This window comes from Chenopodium album, chromosome 27 (genome assembly GCF_948465745.1).
Source record: "Chenopodium album chromosome 27, dcCheAlbu1.1, whole genome shotgun sequence".
Taxonomy (NCBI): Eukaryota; Viridiplantae; Streptophyta; class Magnoliopsida; order Caryophyllales; family Amaranthaceae; genus Chenopodium; species Chenopodium album.
Genome location: NC_137860.1, coordinates 25,166,898 through 25,181,627, shown reverse-complemented (window position 1 = coordinate 25,181,627; position 14,730 = coordinate 25,166,898). Strand labels below are relative to the sequence as shown.

At 32.1% G+C, this 14,730-nt stretch overlaps 1 protein-coding gene across 1 annotated transcript; it reads left to right on the top strand.

Moving 5' to 3' along the window:
- Window positions 1–469: 469 nt before the first annotated feature.
- On the top strand, window positions 470–5,652 carry LOC145619186 (inorganic pyrophosphatase 2-like). Its single transcript, XM_081673817.1, has 4 exons — window positions 470–723; window positions 1,210–1,331; window positions 3,146–3,353; window positions 4,910–5,652. Exons 1-4 carry the CDS (start codon window positions 568–570, stop codon window positions 5,276–5,278), a joined length of 855 nt encoding a protein of 284 aa, XP_081529943.1. The 5' UTR covers window positions 470–567; the 3' UTR covers window positions 5,279–5,652.
- Window positions 5,653–14,730: the final 9,078 nt, after the last annotated feature.

The following is a 14,730-nucleotide window of genomic DNA, read 5'->3' as shown; positions in this document are numbered from 1 at the left end:
TCAGGTTGGATTAGGTCGGGTTCGAGTCACCATTTTTTTCGAGAACAAACGGGTCGGTTAATAATCGGGTTCGGATTGGTATCTTGAGTCGGGTCAGCTTTTGACAGCTCTATATCAAACCATGCATAAAACTCAAGTTGCTCAAGCAACGTTCACTTATTTTTGTATGAAAAAACCACACATACTCCATACACTAATAACTACCACTATCATGTTTGTCCTACATACTATACGTTGCTTTTAAAACCCATTTAATTTCTGTTATCCTTTTCCAGTTTTCCCCTTCAAAGTGTAAAACCACCAAAAAGAGATACACTTTATGACTTTTCCTAACTCCCCAATACACGAATGGGTGTAATATTCCATGGTATCAAAATTTTTACCAATTAATTTTATTTTTTTAGTTTTGTTTTTTTCATGTTAAATTAGGCCATTAATTTCTATAAATACCCCCTTACTCCTTCTCCAAATTTCCCACCTCTAAACATAAACACAAAGAGTTTTTGCTGTTTTCGAAACCAAAAAACAAGTGTTTTTTTTTTTTTTAACTCTTCCATTCTATTTCCCATGGGTTCCCAAGCTCCAATGGTTGATATCATGGTCGTTTTCGATTTCGATAAAACCATTGTTGATTGTGATACTGATAATTGGGTTATAGATAATCTTGGTTTCACTGAAATGTTCGAAAAGCTTCTTCCTACCATGCCTTGGAATACTCTTATGGTCTCTTTTTTTTTTCTCTGCTTCCTCTGTTTTTTCTCTGTTTTTATTATGATAATTATTCATTATTTTTCTATTTATTTAAATATAATAATGCAGAAATAAATACTCACTCTTTAACTCAAAATCTCCTTGTTATAATTAATAATAAATAAATGCACTAATAAAATAAAATAAAAAATAAGGACTTTCCTATACAAGTATACAACTGATACAGTACATGTTGCATTATTGGAGATTTATGGACTATAAACTTGTGATAAAACCCCAGAAAAAAAATATTGCAACAAAAATTGTCACTATTATTTCTCATGAAATAAGCATTAAATTTGCAGTCACAAACCCGAAAAAATGGTGTAATTATTTGTTCATTATCTTACACATTTTTTGTACTAATAATTAAGCTTATCCTAAGCTTACTTCTTCTCAAAATTAAGAATATTACGAGTAATGTATTACTGAAAATTAAAATTTATTTATGAATGACAGGATTTGATGATGAAGACGATGCATGAGAAAGGAGTGACGAAGGAAGATATCGTAGAGGTCTTAAACAGAACTCCTATGCATGATCGTATCATTCCCGCCATCAAATCTGCTTATGATGCTGGGTATTTTTCTTGCTTTTTTTTTACTCTGTTAATGGATGATTGGTCACCAATCATTTTGAACATGATATTTTCATTCGCTTTTTTACTATTTTTATTTATGTTATGGAGTACGGAGTAACTTTTATGGTGTATAAAGATAAGTAACACTAGTAAGTTAATTTACACAAATTGTGGTGTCGTAAAATTTTATATTATGATCCCTTTACTTACAGCTAGCTTTCGACTACAAAATTTATGTCCAGATATAGGGAAAATAATTAATATGGATTGTAGCGCGTTTTGTAGTGGCATGGCATGGGGAAAATTTTTTTTTGAAATATTTATGAACTTTAAATGTTGTGACAAATTAAATAGATTAAGGGGAATACATTTCATAATACATGAGCTCAGATTGTGCCACAAAAAAACCTACGAGTATTTGGCTAAATTAACCTTTTCACAATGTATTGGGACCAGTCACTAAAATTGTAATTTGTATCACTTAGATAGTTAGATAGAGTAATAAAAAAATTCCTATATATACCATTATTTAGCTCTTGGTTTAAAACAATTACTATACTTTAAACATAATGATGAAAAGAATAATTTATTGGGAATAAACTCTCCATTTGATGATTATAAGATGTATCATATATAAAAGCGAAATAAACTTAGGTCAAATTTAAAACTTTATACTTCAATATTATTACGAAAAAAAAAGATATGGAGTATATAATAGCATAAAAACACATACGGATTTTTGTAAGTGGTGTCACAAAATTATAATAATTCACCCATTATATAAGCTAAAGTCACTGTATAAAAAGATGTGGTGATTTGAAATTGCTCCAAAATACAAGTATGAAAAGAAGAATGGAAATGATAAACCTTGGAATGAAAGTTAGGGTTATTAAAAATTTATATAGTGCGAATTTAATTGTTGGACTCCTTAACTTTTTGAGGTTGAGAATTTCTGGCCTTTAATATTTATTGATTTAAACCAGAATTTTTCTTCACAGTTGGGATCCCACACTTTCTTGTAACTGTCTTTTTAATAAAATAATTTTTGTAAGGAAAAAAAAACGCAAAATCAAAGATTCTTCTCAAGGTTACACCTTACTACCTTGGTACTTGTCTAGTTGTCTTCCCAACTTTGATGGAAGCGTGCTCTAATAAACTAATTATAAGTAGTAAATGAAAATGAAAACAAAAAATAAAAAAATCACTATTTTAAAGTTATTGTCAATCATGCCTTTTACATTCATATCCATAATTAGTATATAAAATGAAAAGTATTTTTGTACGGTAACAATTACGTCTACCAAAAACTCTGTTCTATTGATAAACATTTCCAGTAATTAGTTTTATTATATAACTAAATTTACCTATTAAGATAAATTTTTACTAATTAATTCTATTTTTTACCAACTAAAACTTGTTTTAAAAGAGTTTATTTGTAACTTGTCCTTCAAAATTAATAATTATAATTCACTGACTTAAATTTTTACTAAACTTTATTTATGTTTACCAGTAAAATTGATTTTTGGAACTTTAATTATTTTTATCGACTAAAAATTAATTTTAGTGTTATGAAAATTAATTAAAACTAATCATTACCGAATAAACATGTTACAGTCATTTTCTTTGTAGCTTGTCATTTAGAGTAAGTGTACAAACATTATCGGCTAAAATTGATAAGTGCATTTAAATTATTTTTACTGATTAAAATAATAATTGTTGTTAAATATTTTTGCAAGAAAATTCAAAGTTGCAATTTTCTATATAGAAGATTATAAGTGAATTGACTTATCTATATGTGGGACAATGATTTTCAGGTGTGACTTGAGGATACTAAGTGATGCAAACAGGTTCTTTATAGAAACAATATTGGATCATCATGGTATCAAGGATTATTTTACTGAGATCCACACTAATCCTGGTTATGTGGAGGAAAGTGGAAGAGTTAGAATATTTCCTCACCATGATTTCACTACTGCTCCTCATAACTGTGACAACATTCTTTGCCCTCCTAACATGTGTAAGGTATATATTTTCTTACATAGTAAAATAGTCAATTTTTTCATGTAGTGTACTTTAGGATAAGGTTATTTATTTTGACATGAGTTTCACAGTGGAAGATGTAAAATAAGATTAACCTTATGCATGGATTTTATATTCAAGAAATTAAAGATTCTAACCTTGAAAAATAACAAAGATATACTACCTATGTTGTTTAGTTTATTGATGGTTTGTTTTGACTACTTCAATCACACACACACTCATTTGATCGCCATTTATGGGTTTAAATGTTAGGAATAATCATAATTATGTGTGGTTTTGTAAAATACGACATTTTATTTCCTCCGTTTCTAAATGAATTTCTTATTTTGAAAATTTTGGTAAGACAATTCTAATTCCTAAACTAGAAGAATTATTAGAAAGAGATGAAGTAATTTATTTTATTAATTTTGGTCAAAGTTATACTTAGACTATTGAATTGAGTATATAATTTGATGAGCCACAAGAGAAAAAAATAAATAAATAAATGATTTTGGACTTTGCAAAGTAAAAAAAGAATCTTTAGTAGCAAAAGTATTAATGTTTTGATTTTTGAAGGAAAAAAACTACTCTGTCAGATAATTTTAGTGATAAAATTGTATTATATTTCCATTCACTAAAAAAAAAAGTTAACCATAAAAATCTGTACTAATAAAGAGATAAAAATGTGTAAGAAGTAATCAGATGAATTGGGCCTAAGCCCTATGCAATCGATTATGAGAGGAAGAGAAGGACGGCCCCATCCACATTTTCCTGACTCCTTTCACATTTTAGACCATCATGTGCTCTAGTCTTAGAGGGCCAACCCCCTTTTTAAAGTACTTTGTTTTGTTCTTTGTACTAAATTTACATTTTTACATTATAAGAAAACAATAAATAATAATTAATGATAAATACAAGTATATAATTACAAATCAATTTCCTAGAGGAAAATCTTGGCCTCATAAATTTAAAAAACTAAAAATAAATAATTGGGGTAATGATAAAAGGTTTGGCCTCGATATTATGAGAACGGTGAAATCAAATACAATCGAATAACTTTATTTACTTTAACTTTTTATTTAAACTATTATCTTCGTTAATTATTATATGTAACTTTTAAAGTTTTTATATCTCTCAAATAATATCCAAATGTTGCACATAAAAATTAACGAGAGTAGTATAATAAATAAAGAATAATTAGTGTCGTTGATTTTGTAGTCTATACCATATATATAATAATTGATATTCTTATATGATTATGTTATTTGTGTCTTAAATCCATCCACGATCACATAAAACAAATGTGTTACTTTATAAATTTGAGGCATAAATAATATTTGTGCCTAAGTAATAAAACTAAAGAATAGTAGAATCAATGAAGGTAGACAAAATATGTCACTATCAATATAAGCTAGGTTACAAAGGGTATGAAAGATATTTCCAAAAAAAATGGAAAGGTACATTAATCATTTATCATTTAGTGGAAGAAATAATTCATATTCTTTATAATTTTCTTTTTAAATCCACTAATAATATGATTTCTTCTACTAAACAACCAGGGTGTAGTGATGGAAAAGCTATTAGCTAATGAAGGGGACAACACATTCATCTATTTAGGTGATGGAAATGGAGATCATTGCCCTAGCTTAAAGCTAAGAGAAGGTGATTGTTGCATGCCTAGGAAGAACTACCCACTTTGGGGTGTAATTTCAAGTAACCCTAGCCTCATCAATGCTAAGATCCATGGATGGTCCGACGGGGGCGATCTCGAACGTGTCCTACTCTCCCTCATCCATGACTTGTTATCTAATAAGCTAGAGAAGAAAGGTGGACATCAAAGCTTGGCTAAGGTTGATTTCAAGCTTAAGAATAACGTGCCAAGGCCTTCACGTGAAGTTCTACCACCGGCACTTTCAGTGTCTCAGTAATAATGACGCTGACTAATAAATCCCTCAGTCAAAATTTAGTTGTCACATGTTATTTTATATTATGTTATCATCTGATAATTGTTTCTAGATTGAGGAAATATCTAGATATAGTATTGTGGTTACCATTACCCCGTCAAAATTATGTTCGAGAAAAATGGTGATTTGAACCCACATAGCCTGCCTATCATATGTTACGAAAGTATGAGTGAGCTTAGGATGTGGTCGTCGTATGAAGTATATATAAGCTTTGAGTTTGAGCTAGTTTATTTAAGCCAAATTAAGCTAATTAAATTAGGCATCATATATAATAGTGTGTACTTTATTGTAATCTTAATAAGAAGTAAAGGCAAAATAGCCATTTCTTTTTTACATAATGTGAGTGCTTCTTCTTTTATTATCTAATCATTTAACACGAGTGGGTCATTGTACTATTTTACCAATTACGACCTAAGAAATTGATACTTCCAATGAACATTTTAATAAGTACTAAAATTAATCTTTGAATTTGTTTATTTATTTTTATAAATAATTAAGCTAAATTTAAACTATACTTCAAATCTCTAACTCCATTATTTAAACTTCATTATCACTGAATATTCCTTAGAAAAAATAGTTTCAAGTGGTAAAATACCCTAAAAATTTGGGTATCTAGATACACACCAAGGTACATATCAAATGACAAACACCCTTAAAAACACAAATTAAAGATTTTGGAGATAGAACATTGATGTGATAAGTGGCTGTTAGAAAAAAAATAAATTTTTAATAAAATAAAATGTTAAATTATAGAGAGATTATAATGGTGAGGATATAGTAAGCAAACAATGATTAAAAAGGTAAAAATTGGATGTGTGGTAAGAATGGTAAAATATTTAAAGAGATTTGTAAGAAAAATTAATAAAATGTTTAAAACCTTCTGAAACAAGTATAAGATAACATATTAACATCTATACTTTAATATATTAAAGTACGGAGTATTACTTAATTTAAAAAGAAAAAGGACAAAGTTTCATATATAGCTGGTCGCATTATGTAGTCGGAGTGTTACTTAGTAGGGGTTACTCGTCATGTGGCCAAGGTTATAATTACTTGGTTAGGGGTTTGTTCGGTTAAGAGTAACTCAGTCAGGGTTTACTCGGTCAAGGATTACTTTGTTTGTGGTACCCGGTCAGTGTTTAATGTGTGTTAGTTGGCCATACGGTGTGACTGGTCACGCTGAAAACACGCTAAAAATTAATATATTATTATACTTCATGCTTTCAATAACATATTGTACAATATATACCCTGCCTAGTTAAAAGAAGAAACTTAGCTCTGCCAAAACAACAAAAAACAAATGTACATCATGCAAGTGCAAGTGTGCAACAAATATCCCAGGCACAATCATGCAGGATTATATCCCTTTTTAATTTTCTTGATTCTTGTATCACCAATAATATTCTGATCTCCTCAAGTAAGATTGCCAATCATCAAGAAAGTCCAACTTGGAAAAATTAAAGGAAAACTAAGGTGCTCCTAAGGTGTTCAAGGGGATGTCAGCAAGTAGCAATTGTGTATAAACACAAGTAGCACAAAATTAGGAACTAAGAGTTAAAGAACAAAGTGAAATCTATCTCAATGTGTTCCGCCTCTGGTTAAGAACCACAAGTTGGGGACAATGTAAAGACTAAAGAACCATCTAGATGTGTGAATACGGGCCATCTAATCAGATTGATTTCGGGCTGACTCACAATAATGAGTCAATAATTTTCAATTCTGATTAAAACATGTCAATTTGGCCCCACTAGGTTAGGAGAGGCCAGGTCAGATCAAGTGATCATTGGGTCATAAATGTTGGTTATTGGTTCATAGATACAAGCAAGTTGGGTTGACAATATAGGTTATTTGGTTTTTAACCAATTGGGTGAATTTGGTCATAGATTGTTATCATATTGGTCATATCATTAGTTGTCGTGTTGTTAACAGGTGAGTTCTCCATTAGGTTGTATCTATTTCAGACTAGGCCATATTTGTACTTTTCATCTTGTGTTACATGATATATAAAGAACCAGTCTTAATACTTGTACTAATTATTGCCTTATTGCGTGGTTGATATTATATAATTGGATATTGTAATTGTTTTTAGTCATCAAATGATTCGAGTAAAGAATGTCTCGATAAAGGAACTAATATTGACAAAAAATAAATAAACATTGACTCGATAATGACTTGATAATGGTTCGATACTCAATAGATGATGACTCAAATTCATAAATGTCTAAATCTGTAAATATCAGCATAATTTAAACCTAGAAAACTACCCTGGATTGGGGTAGAATTTTTGTGACTGAGTTTTGAGCTTAGGTCGATATATTTCTTTTTATATTTTGGGTTTTGGGCAATCGAATTATTTTCTTTAGTATTTGTTCCAAGTGAGGTCTTGGTGGTGGTGTTGGTGACCGAATTCTTGTATGGAACTACTTTGATCACCTAGATACTTTCAAACGTTGTTGCCCTCGAGTAGGGATGCAAACGATCCAAGCTGATTTGAATTTTAGTCTGTCAAAGCTAAGCTTGATTAGAATTATTAGTGTTCGAACTATCTCGAGCTTGAAAAAGATTTTAAAAATCTTGTTCAAGGTTGGGTCATTCAGAATTTGGCTTGTCCAAGCTATATTCACGAATGTACTTGTTTGCATTTCGAGTCTAAGTTCGAGCTTGAAGAACGAGTTTGATCACACTTGACTGAATAAATGAGCCTTAAATAATCATTGAAAAATGATTTCTTTCAACTTTTAATGCATTTAATTTTATATAAGATTTTTTCATTCTTTCTGTAAAAAAAAGGTAATGACAGAGTTTTCATGCCTATATATGATGAAATAATTAGTAATTTTAACAAATATATAAGAGTAAAAAAATAAATATTGACAGACTTTTAATTGAATGTGAACAAACTTATAAATGAACTTAAACGAGAGGTTCATGAACATTATTGAGTCGAACATGATGTTTTTCAAGATTTGTTCATTTATTTGACAAGGTTAAGATTTTTGCTTAAACTTATTTGTTAGCTTTAAGCTTCAACCAAGCTTTAATCGAGCTTGATTGCGTGTAGTTCACAAACGTGTGAGCTCATTAACACCCTTCCCTCGAGGGTGGTTTGAGGAATCCTCCTCTAATGGTTTAGTAGTATTTAGTGAGAAAGTATCAATAATAGAGAAAGTATGGTGAAAGTATAAATTGTCTAACCCTTTTGTTGGTGTAATTTAGGTACTATTTATAGTTGTACCAAGTAGGTTGAGCAAGAGCTATTCTATTTAGTGGTTTGTCAACTCAAGGTAGCTTATAGGGTGAGCGGTGTCGCACTAGAGATCGCGCACCATCCCCTGGTAAGGCTAAGAGTGGGAAATAACTCAGAGGGAGCTATCTCATACAATAATAGTTTTTGCCTGACTTGAAAAAGACTCAAAATGAATGCTAATTTTTGGCTTGAAATGACGGGTTTGGGCACAGTTTTTTGGCTAGTATTGGGCCCGACTTGAACCCCCCCCCCCTTTTTATTCTTTCTTGCCATGATCTGCCCTAGCATGACCCATATAATATAATATGATTAAGCCTAACCTAAACAAAAAATGGCTTAAATTCAAATATATTAGTGACACGTATACGTGATGGGCCACTAGGCCAACACAAATGGATTCCACCCAAAAATTCGTTAATTGGTGGTGAAATCCAATTTTTAGATTTTTTTTATGGTGCTATGATAAAATTTAGCTTTTCGTGATGTTATAATCCAGTTTTTGTTACAAATGATATTGTATGCCCATTACAACTTGTAAATATCTCTTTTATGACTACCTTAAGTATGGTAGTAATAACATCCTTGTAACCCTCCAATGTCATTAGGTCACATTAACCCTCTCATGAATGGACTCATTATTGTCCATATAGGTTACAATGTTCTATCATGTATATATATAGGTGATTCATGAAATGGATTTATATAGACAACACAATTACCTCTCTACGTATACATCTCTCTATCTCTCTCTAATATTCTCTCTTTCCCCTTATTACATAACACGTTATTAGCACCAAAATTTCGGTCCAAAGCTTGGCCCGACCCGGCCTGAAAAGTGGGCTTAATTTTTTAGCTTTGGCCTGGCCCGAACAATGATCTCCTCTATTTGAAACCGTCTCATACTAATTTATGGTATAAATATTTTCTCGGAAAAAAAAATATTGCACGAATGTATAAACATATGGAATACTTTCTAGTAAGTAATAAGTACTCTCTTTATTTCACGATAATTGAGACACTTTGTTAGAAAATATTACTAATGCAGAAATGCTTGCAAAAACATACTCCACTTTTCATGCAAATAATATTGTCCTGTAGACACAATAGAGAGAAAAAGGTTTTCAAAAATATTCTGAATTAATGTCTTGTCTTCTTGTGGCTGAGCAAAATAACGAGCTGTTAATGAAAAATCATTAATCACGTCCTACTGGCTCCACTCCATTCCCTGAAATGAATATGACAACCCATAATGAGAAAGAAACTAAAAACAAAGACCACTCCGGCAGTAGTGGTCGAGGTAGAGGTCGCGGTCGTGGCCAATGACGCGACCGGGGTCGTGGATGTGGATATGGTAGAGGTCGTGAAAGTCATTTCACAAACTCACATTCCCACCAGAAGTGGGAACGTAGGGATGATAAAGAGAAAAGTGAGACCAATATATGTTACCGTTATGGAGGAAAAGGCCATTGGTCTCGGGTTAGTAGAACTCCAAAGCATCTTGTTGAACTTTACCAAGAATCATCGAAGAAAGGAAAGAAAGTTGAGGCAAACCTTGTTCTTGAAGATGGTGAAGGTGATTTTGATTTTGGCAATGCAAATCATTTCGATGTTGCTAATTTCCTTACTTCCCCGGAAGGAATAATTTTGATTTTGGCAATACAACTCATTTAGAAGTTGGTGATTTCTTCAATGCCCCGGAAGGGAATAATTAAATATTATTTTGTGTCAACTTTAAGTATTAGACTTTATCTAGTTATTTACTTAAGTTATTTTCTATGGTTGTAATAAGGGCTTTTGCTTTATGAATTTATGAACTATTTGAGTGTTTTATTTATTCTATCATCATTATTTTTATGCTTAATATTTTGACATGTATTTTATTTCGTGAAGAATATGGATACTACTCAAGTACAATTTGCTATGAATGGTGAAGAATTATGTCTTGTTGACAGTGTAACTAATCATACAATACTTAAAAATAAAAAATAGTTCTCTTATTTGATGATGAAAAGGATTAATGTGAGTACCATATTGGGTAGTACAAATATCATTGAGGGCTCCGGAAGAGCAACTATAAAATTGCCTTTGGAAACTGAAATTAAAATAATTGATGCTTTATACTCCCCATTGTCTCAAAGAAATTTATTAAGTTTTAAGGATATTCGCAATAATGGTTATCATATTGAGACAATCAATGAAGAAAATAATGAATTCCTTCAAATCACAAATATAACTCAAGACACAAAACATGTTTTGGAGAAACTCCCTACATTCCCCTGTGGTTTATACTACACAAAAATCAATACTATTGAGACTCATGCTATAGTAAACCAGAATTTCACTGATAATTTTGTTGTTTGGCATGATCGGTTAGGCCATCCCGGTTCAATAATGATGCGTAAAATAATTACGAATTCATGTGGACATTCTTTGAAGAGCCAGCAGATTCTTCATAATAAATTTTCATGTGCTGCTTGCTCAGAAGGCAAGTTGATAATTTGTCTATCACCAGCTAAAATTAATTTTGAATCAATTAGTTTTCAGGACCGTATACAAGGAGATATTTGTGGGCCCATACATCCCCATGTGGACCATTTAGATATTTTATGGTTTTAATTGATGCATCAACTAGATGGTCACATGTGTCCATGTTATCAACTCGTAACCTGGCGTTTGCGAGATTACTTGCCCAATTGATTAAGTTACGGGCACATTTTCCAGATACTTCTATTAAGACTATCTAGCTTGATAATGCTAGTGAATTCACATCTCAAGCTTTCAATGATTATTGCATGTCCATTAGGATAGATGTTGAACATCCTGTAGCACATGTTCATACTCAAAACGGTGTGGCAGAGTCATTAATTAAACGTCTTCAGTTAATCGCTAGACCATTGCTTATGAAATCCAATCTCCCAATTTCTGCTTGGGGACATGCTATATTACATGCAGCAACACTAATTTGCATTAGGTCAACAAGTGATCACAAGTTCTCCCCATTACAATTGTTTTATGGTCAGGATCCAAATATTTCCCATCTAAGAATTTTGGATGTGCGGTTTATGTTCCAATCGCTCCACCACAACGCTCTAAGATGGGTCCTCAAAGAAGGTTGGGAATATATGTTGGGTTTGAATCCCCGTCAATAATTAAATATCTTGAGCCTACAACAGGGGATTTATTTACGGCTCGTTTTGCAGATTGTCATTTTAACGAATCACTTTTCCCAACATTAGGGGGAGAAAAGAGAGAGCTGGAAAAGGGAATTAAATGGAATGAATTATCATTATCCTATCTTGATCCTTAAACTAAACAATGTGAACGGGAAGTTCAAAAGATAATTCATTTACAAAGTTTAGCAAATCAATTGCCAGACTCGTTTGCTGACCCAAAAAGAGTGACCAAGTCACATATTCCAGCTGTAAGTGCTCTATTTAAAATAGATGTCCCGGAAGGACAAAATAAATTTGCTAATGAATCTAAACCACGTCAGAAACGTAGAAGACCAATAGGTTCCAAAGATAAGAATCCTCGGAAAAGAAAAGGGGGCATTGATTGATGATGGTCAAATTGAAGAAACAATTTCCGAAGGATCTCCAGAAGAGAATTTAGATATGATGCAGGAAGAAATTCAGGTACCTGCTAATGAAGAAATTTCAACAAATTATATCATGTCTGGAATTGCATAAAATCGAAATCAAATCGACGTCGATGATGTTTTTCCATGAAATGTAGCATTAGATGTTATGGATAATAACGAGGATCATGAACCAAAATCCATTGAAGAATGTAGACAAAGAAATGATTGGTCAAAATTGAAAGAAGCAATTGAAGCAGAATTAAAATCTCTTGGAAAAAGAGAAGTATTCGGACCTGTAGTCCGTACACCTGAAGGTGTAAAGCAGTGGGATATAAATGGGTCTTTGTGCGAAAGAGAAATGAAAAGGGTGAAGTTGTAAGATATAAGGCACGATTAGTTGCACAGGGATTCTCACAAAGGCCTGGTATTGATTATGAGGAGACATACTCTCCTGTGGTGGATGCAACTACTTTTAGAGTTTTGATTAGTCTGGCAATAAGAGAAGGACTTAACTTACGTTTAATGGATGTAGTCACAGCTTATTTATATGGCCCACTGGATAATGACATTTACATGAAGCTACCAGAAGGATTTAAGCTGCTAGAAGCAGCAAAATCTAGTTCGATCTCAAAAACATTTTTGTATTAAGTTGAACAAATCTCTTTATGGATTGAAACAATCTGGGCGTATGTGGTATAACCGTCTAAGTGAGTATTTGTTAAAGGAAGGTTATAAGAATAATCTTATTAGCCCATGTATTTTTATAAGGAAATTTGGATCAAGATTTGTTATAATTGCGATGTATGTTAATGATTTGAATATCATTGGAACTCCTGAAGAGATTTCAGTGACTGTCAATTATTTAAAGAAAGAGTTTGAAATGAAAGATTTCGGAAAGACGAACTTTTGCTTGGGGTTACAAATAGAGCACCTAGAGAATGGAATCCTTGTGCATCAATCAACATACATAGAAAATGTTCTTAAAAGATTTTCTATGGATACAACACATCCATTGAGCAGCCCTATGGTTGTAAGATCACTTGAAGTAGAGAAAGATCCATTCTGACCTCGGGAAAATGATGAAGAAATTCTTGGTCCTAAAGTACCATATCTTAGTGCAATTGGAGCACTAATGTACCTTGCAAGTCATACACGACCCGACATATCATTTTCAGTTAATTTATTAGCAAGGTTTAGCTCATGTCCAACCCGGAGGCATTGGAATAGGATTAAACATTTACTTCGTTATCTTCAAGGTACGAAGGATATGGGTTTATTTTTCCCAAAGTTGTCCAAAGAAAATTTGATTGGTTTTGCAGATGCAAGTTACTTATCAGATCTTCATGATGGTCGATCATAAACTGGATATGTGTTCACACATGGTGGTACTGCCATTTCTTGGCGTTCCATGAAACAAACCATTGCAGCTACTTCTTCCAATCATTCTGAGATTTTAGCAATTCACGAGGCTGGTCGTGAATGTGTATGGTTAAGGTGGATTGTTCAACATATAAAAGAAGTTTGTGGTATATCATTTGGGAAAGAGGCACTGACAACTTTATATAAGGATAATGCAGCTTGTATTGCTCAACTTAAGGAAGGATATATCAAAAGTGACAGAACAAAGCACATCTTACCCAAATTTTTCTTCACTCATGATCTTCAGAAGAATGGAGATATAAAAGTATTGCAGATTCGTTCAAGTGAAAATTTAGCAGACTTATTCACTAAGGCTCTTCTGACCACAACATTTAATTTAAAAAGTTAGTTTATCGTATTGGATTGCGTCGTCTCAAAGATCTTCAGTGATATATGATATGTCTAATTTATGTAGTATTTTACCCCCGTCCCTTGGTCATTATTAGTAGTGTTTTTGGCTCTTTAGAGCCACTTTTATTACTAATATGTGTTTTCTAGTGTTTTCGTAGTTTTGGTTGAGTTTTATAGGGAATTGCATGAGTTTATGCATGAGTTTGACAATATTGATTCGAATTAGGCCTGATCTTTTATGCATGAGTTTGACAATATTGATTCGAGATTCGAGAGATGAGAATTGATGTTTAAGTCTAGTTTCAATAGGCAGGTTAATCTATAAATGGTTAAGTCGAGATTCGAGAGATGAGATTTAATACCGGTAGATTAATTCTGTGATTGTAATACGTAGCGAAAACCCTTTGTAATCTGGTTAATTGATGCATTGATGATTAGTTATTATGTTTTACCCTGGAGTATTATTTATTGGTGAACCTATGCCCTAGGTCTTTAATTCATTGATTCCTCCTATTTTATTCTCCCTACTTATATTCTTCGTAGTATAATCTTTAAATCACAACAAATTGTTATTAATAATTTAGATTACTATTAATTAATTAGGAATAGAAAGACTAGTTTCCCTGTGGATTCGATCCTACTTTCCTATCTACTTTAGTTAGAGGACTTAGGTAATTACTTTTGATTAGGTGATACGACTTTAGCCTGTCAATATACTAATGAGGGGGAGTAATTGCGCGCTGCACTATTTTTCCCTTATCCATGGTTTTTTCCCACTGAGTTTTTCCTGGAAAGGTTTTTAATGAGGCAACATATAAG

Excerpts from the sequence above, each read along its gene's own strand:
- LOC145619186 (XM_081673817.1), top strand. The coding sequence starts at position 568 with ATGGGTTCCCAAGCTCCAATGGTTGATATCATGGTCGTTTTCGATTTC. Across the intron at positions 1,332-3,145 it reads AAATCTGCTTATGATGCTGG|GTGTGACTTGAGGATACTAA; the intron begins GTATTTTTCTTG and ends AATGATTTTCAG. Across the intron at positions 3,354-4,909 it reads GCCCTCCTAACATGTGTAAG|GGTGTAGTGATGGAAAAGCT; the intron begins GTATATATTTTC and ends CTAAACAACCAG.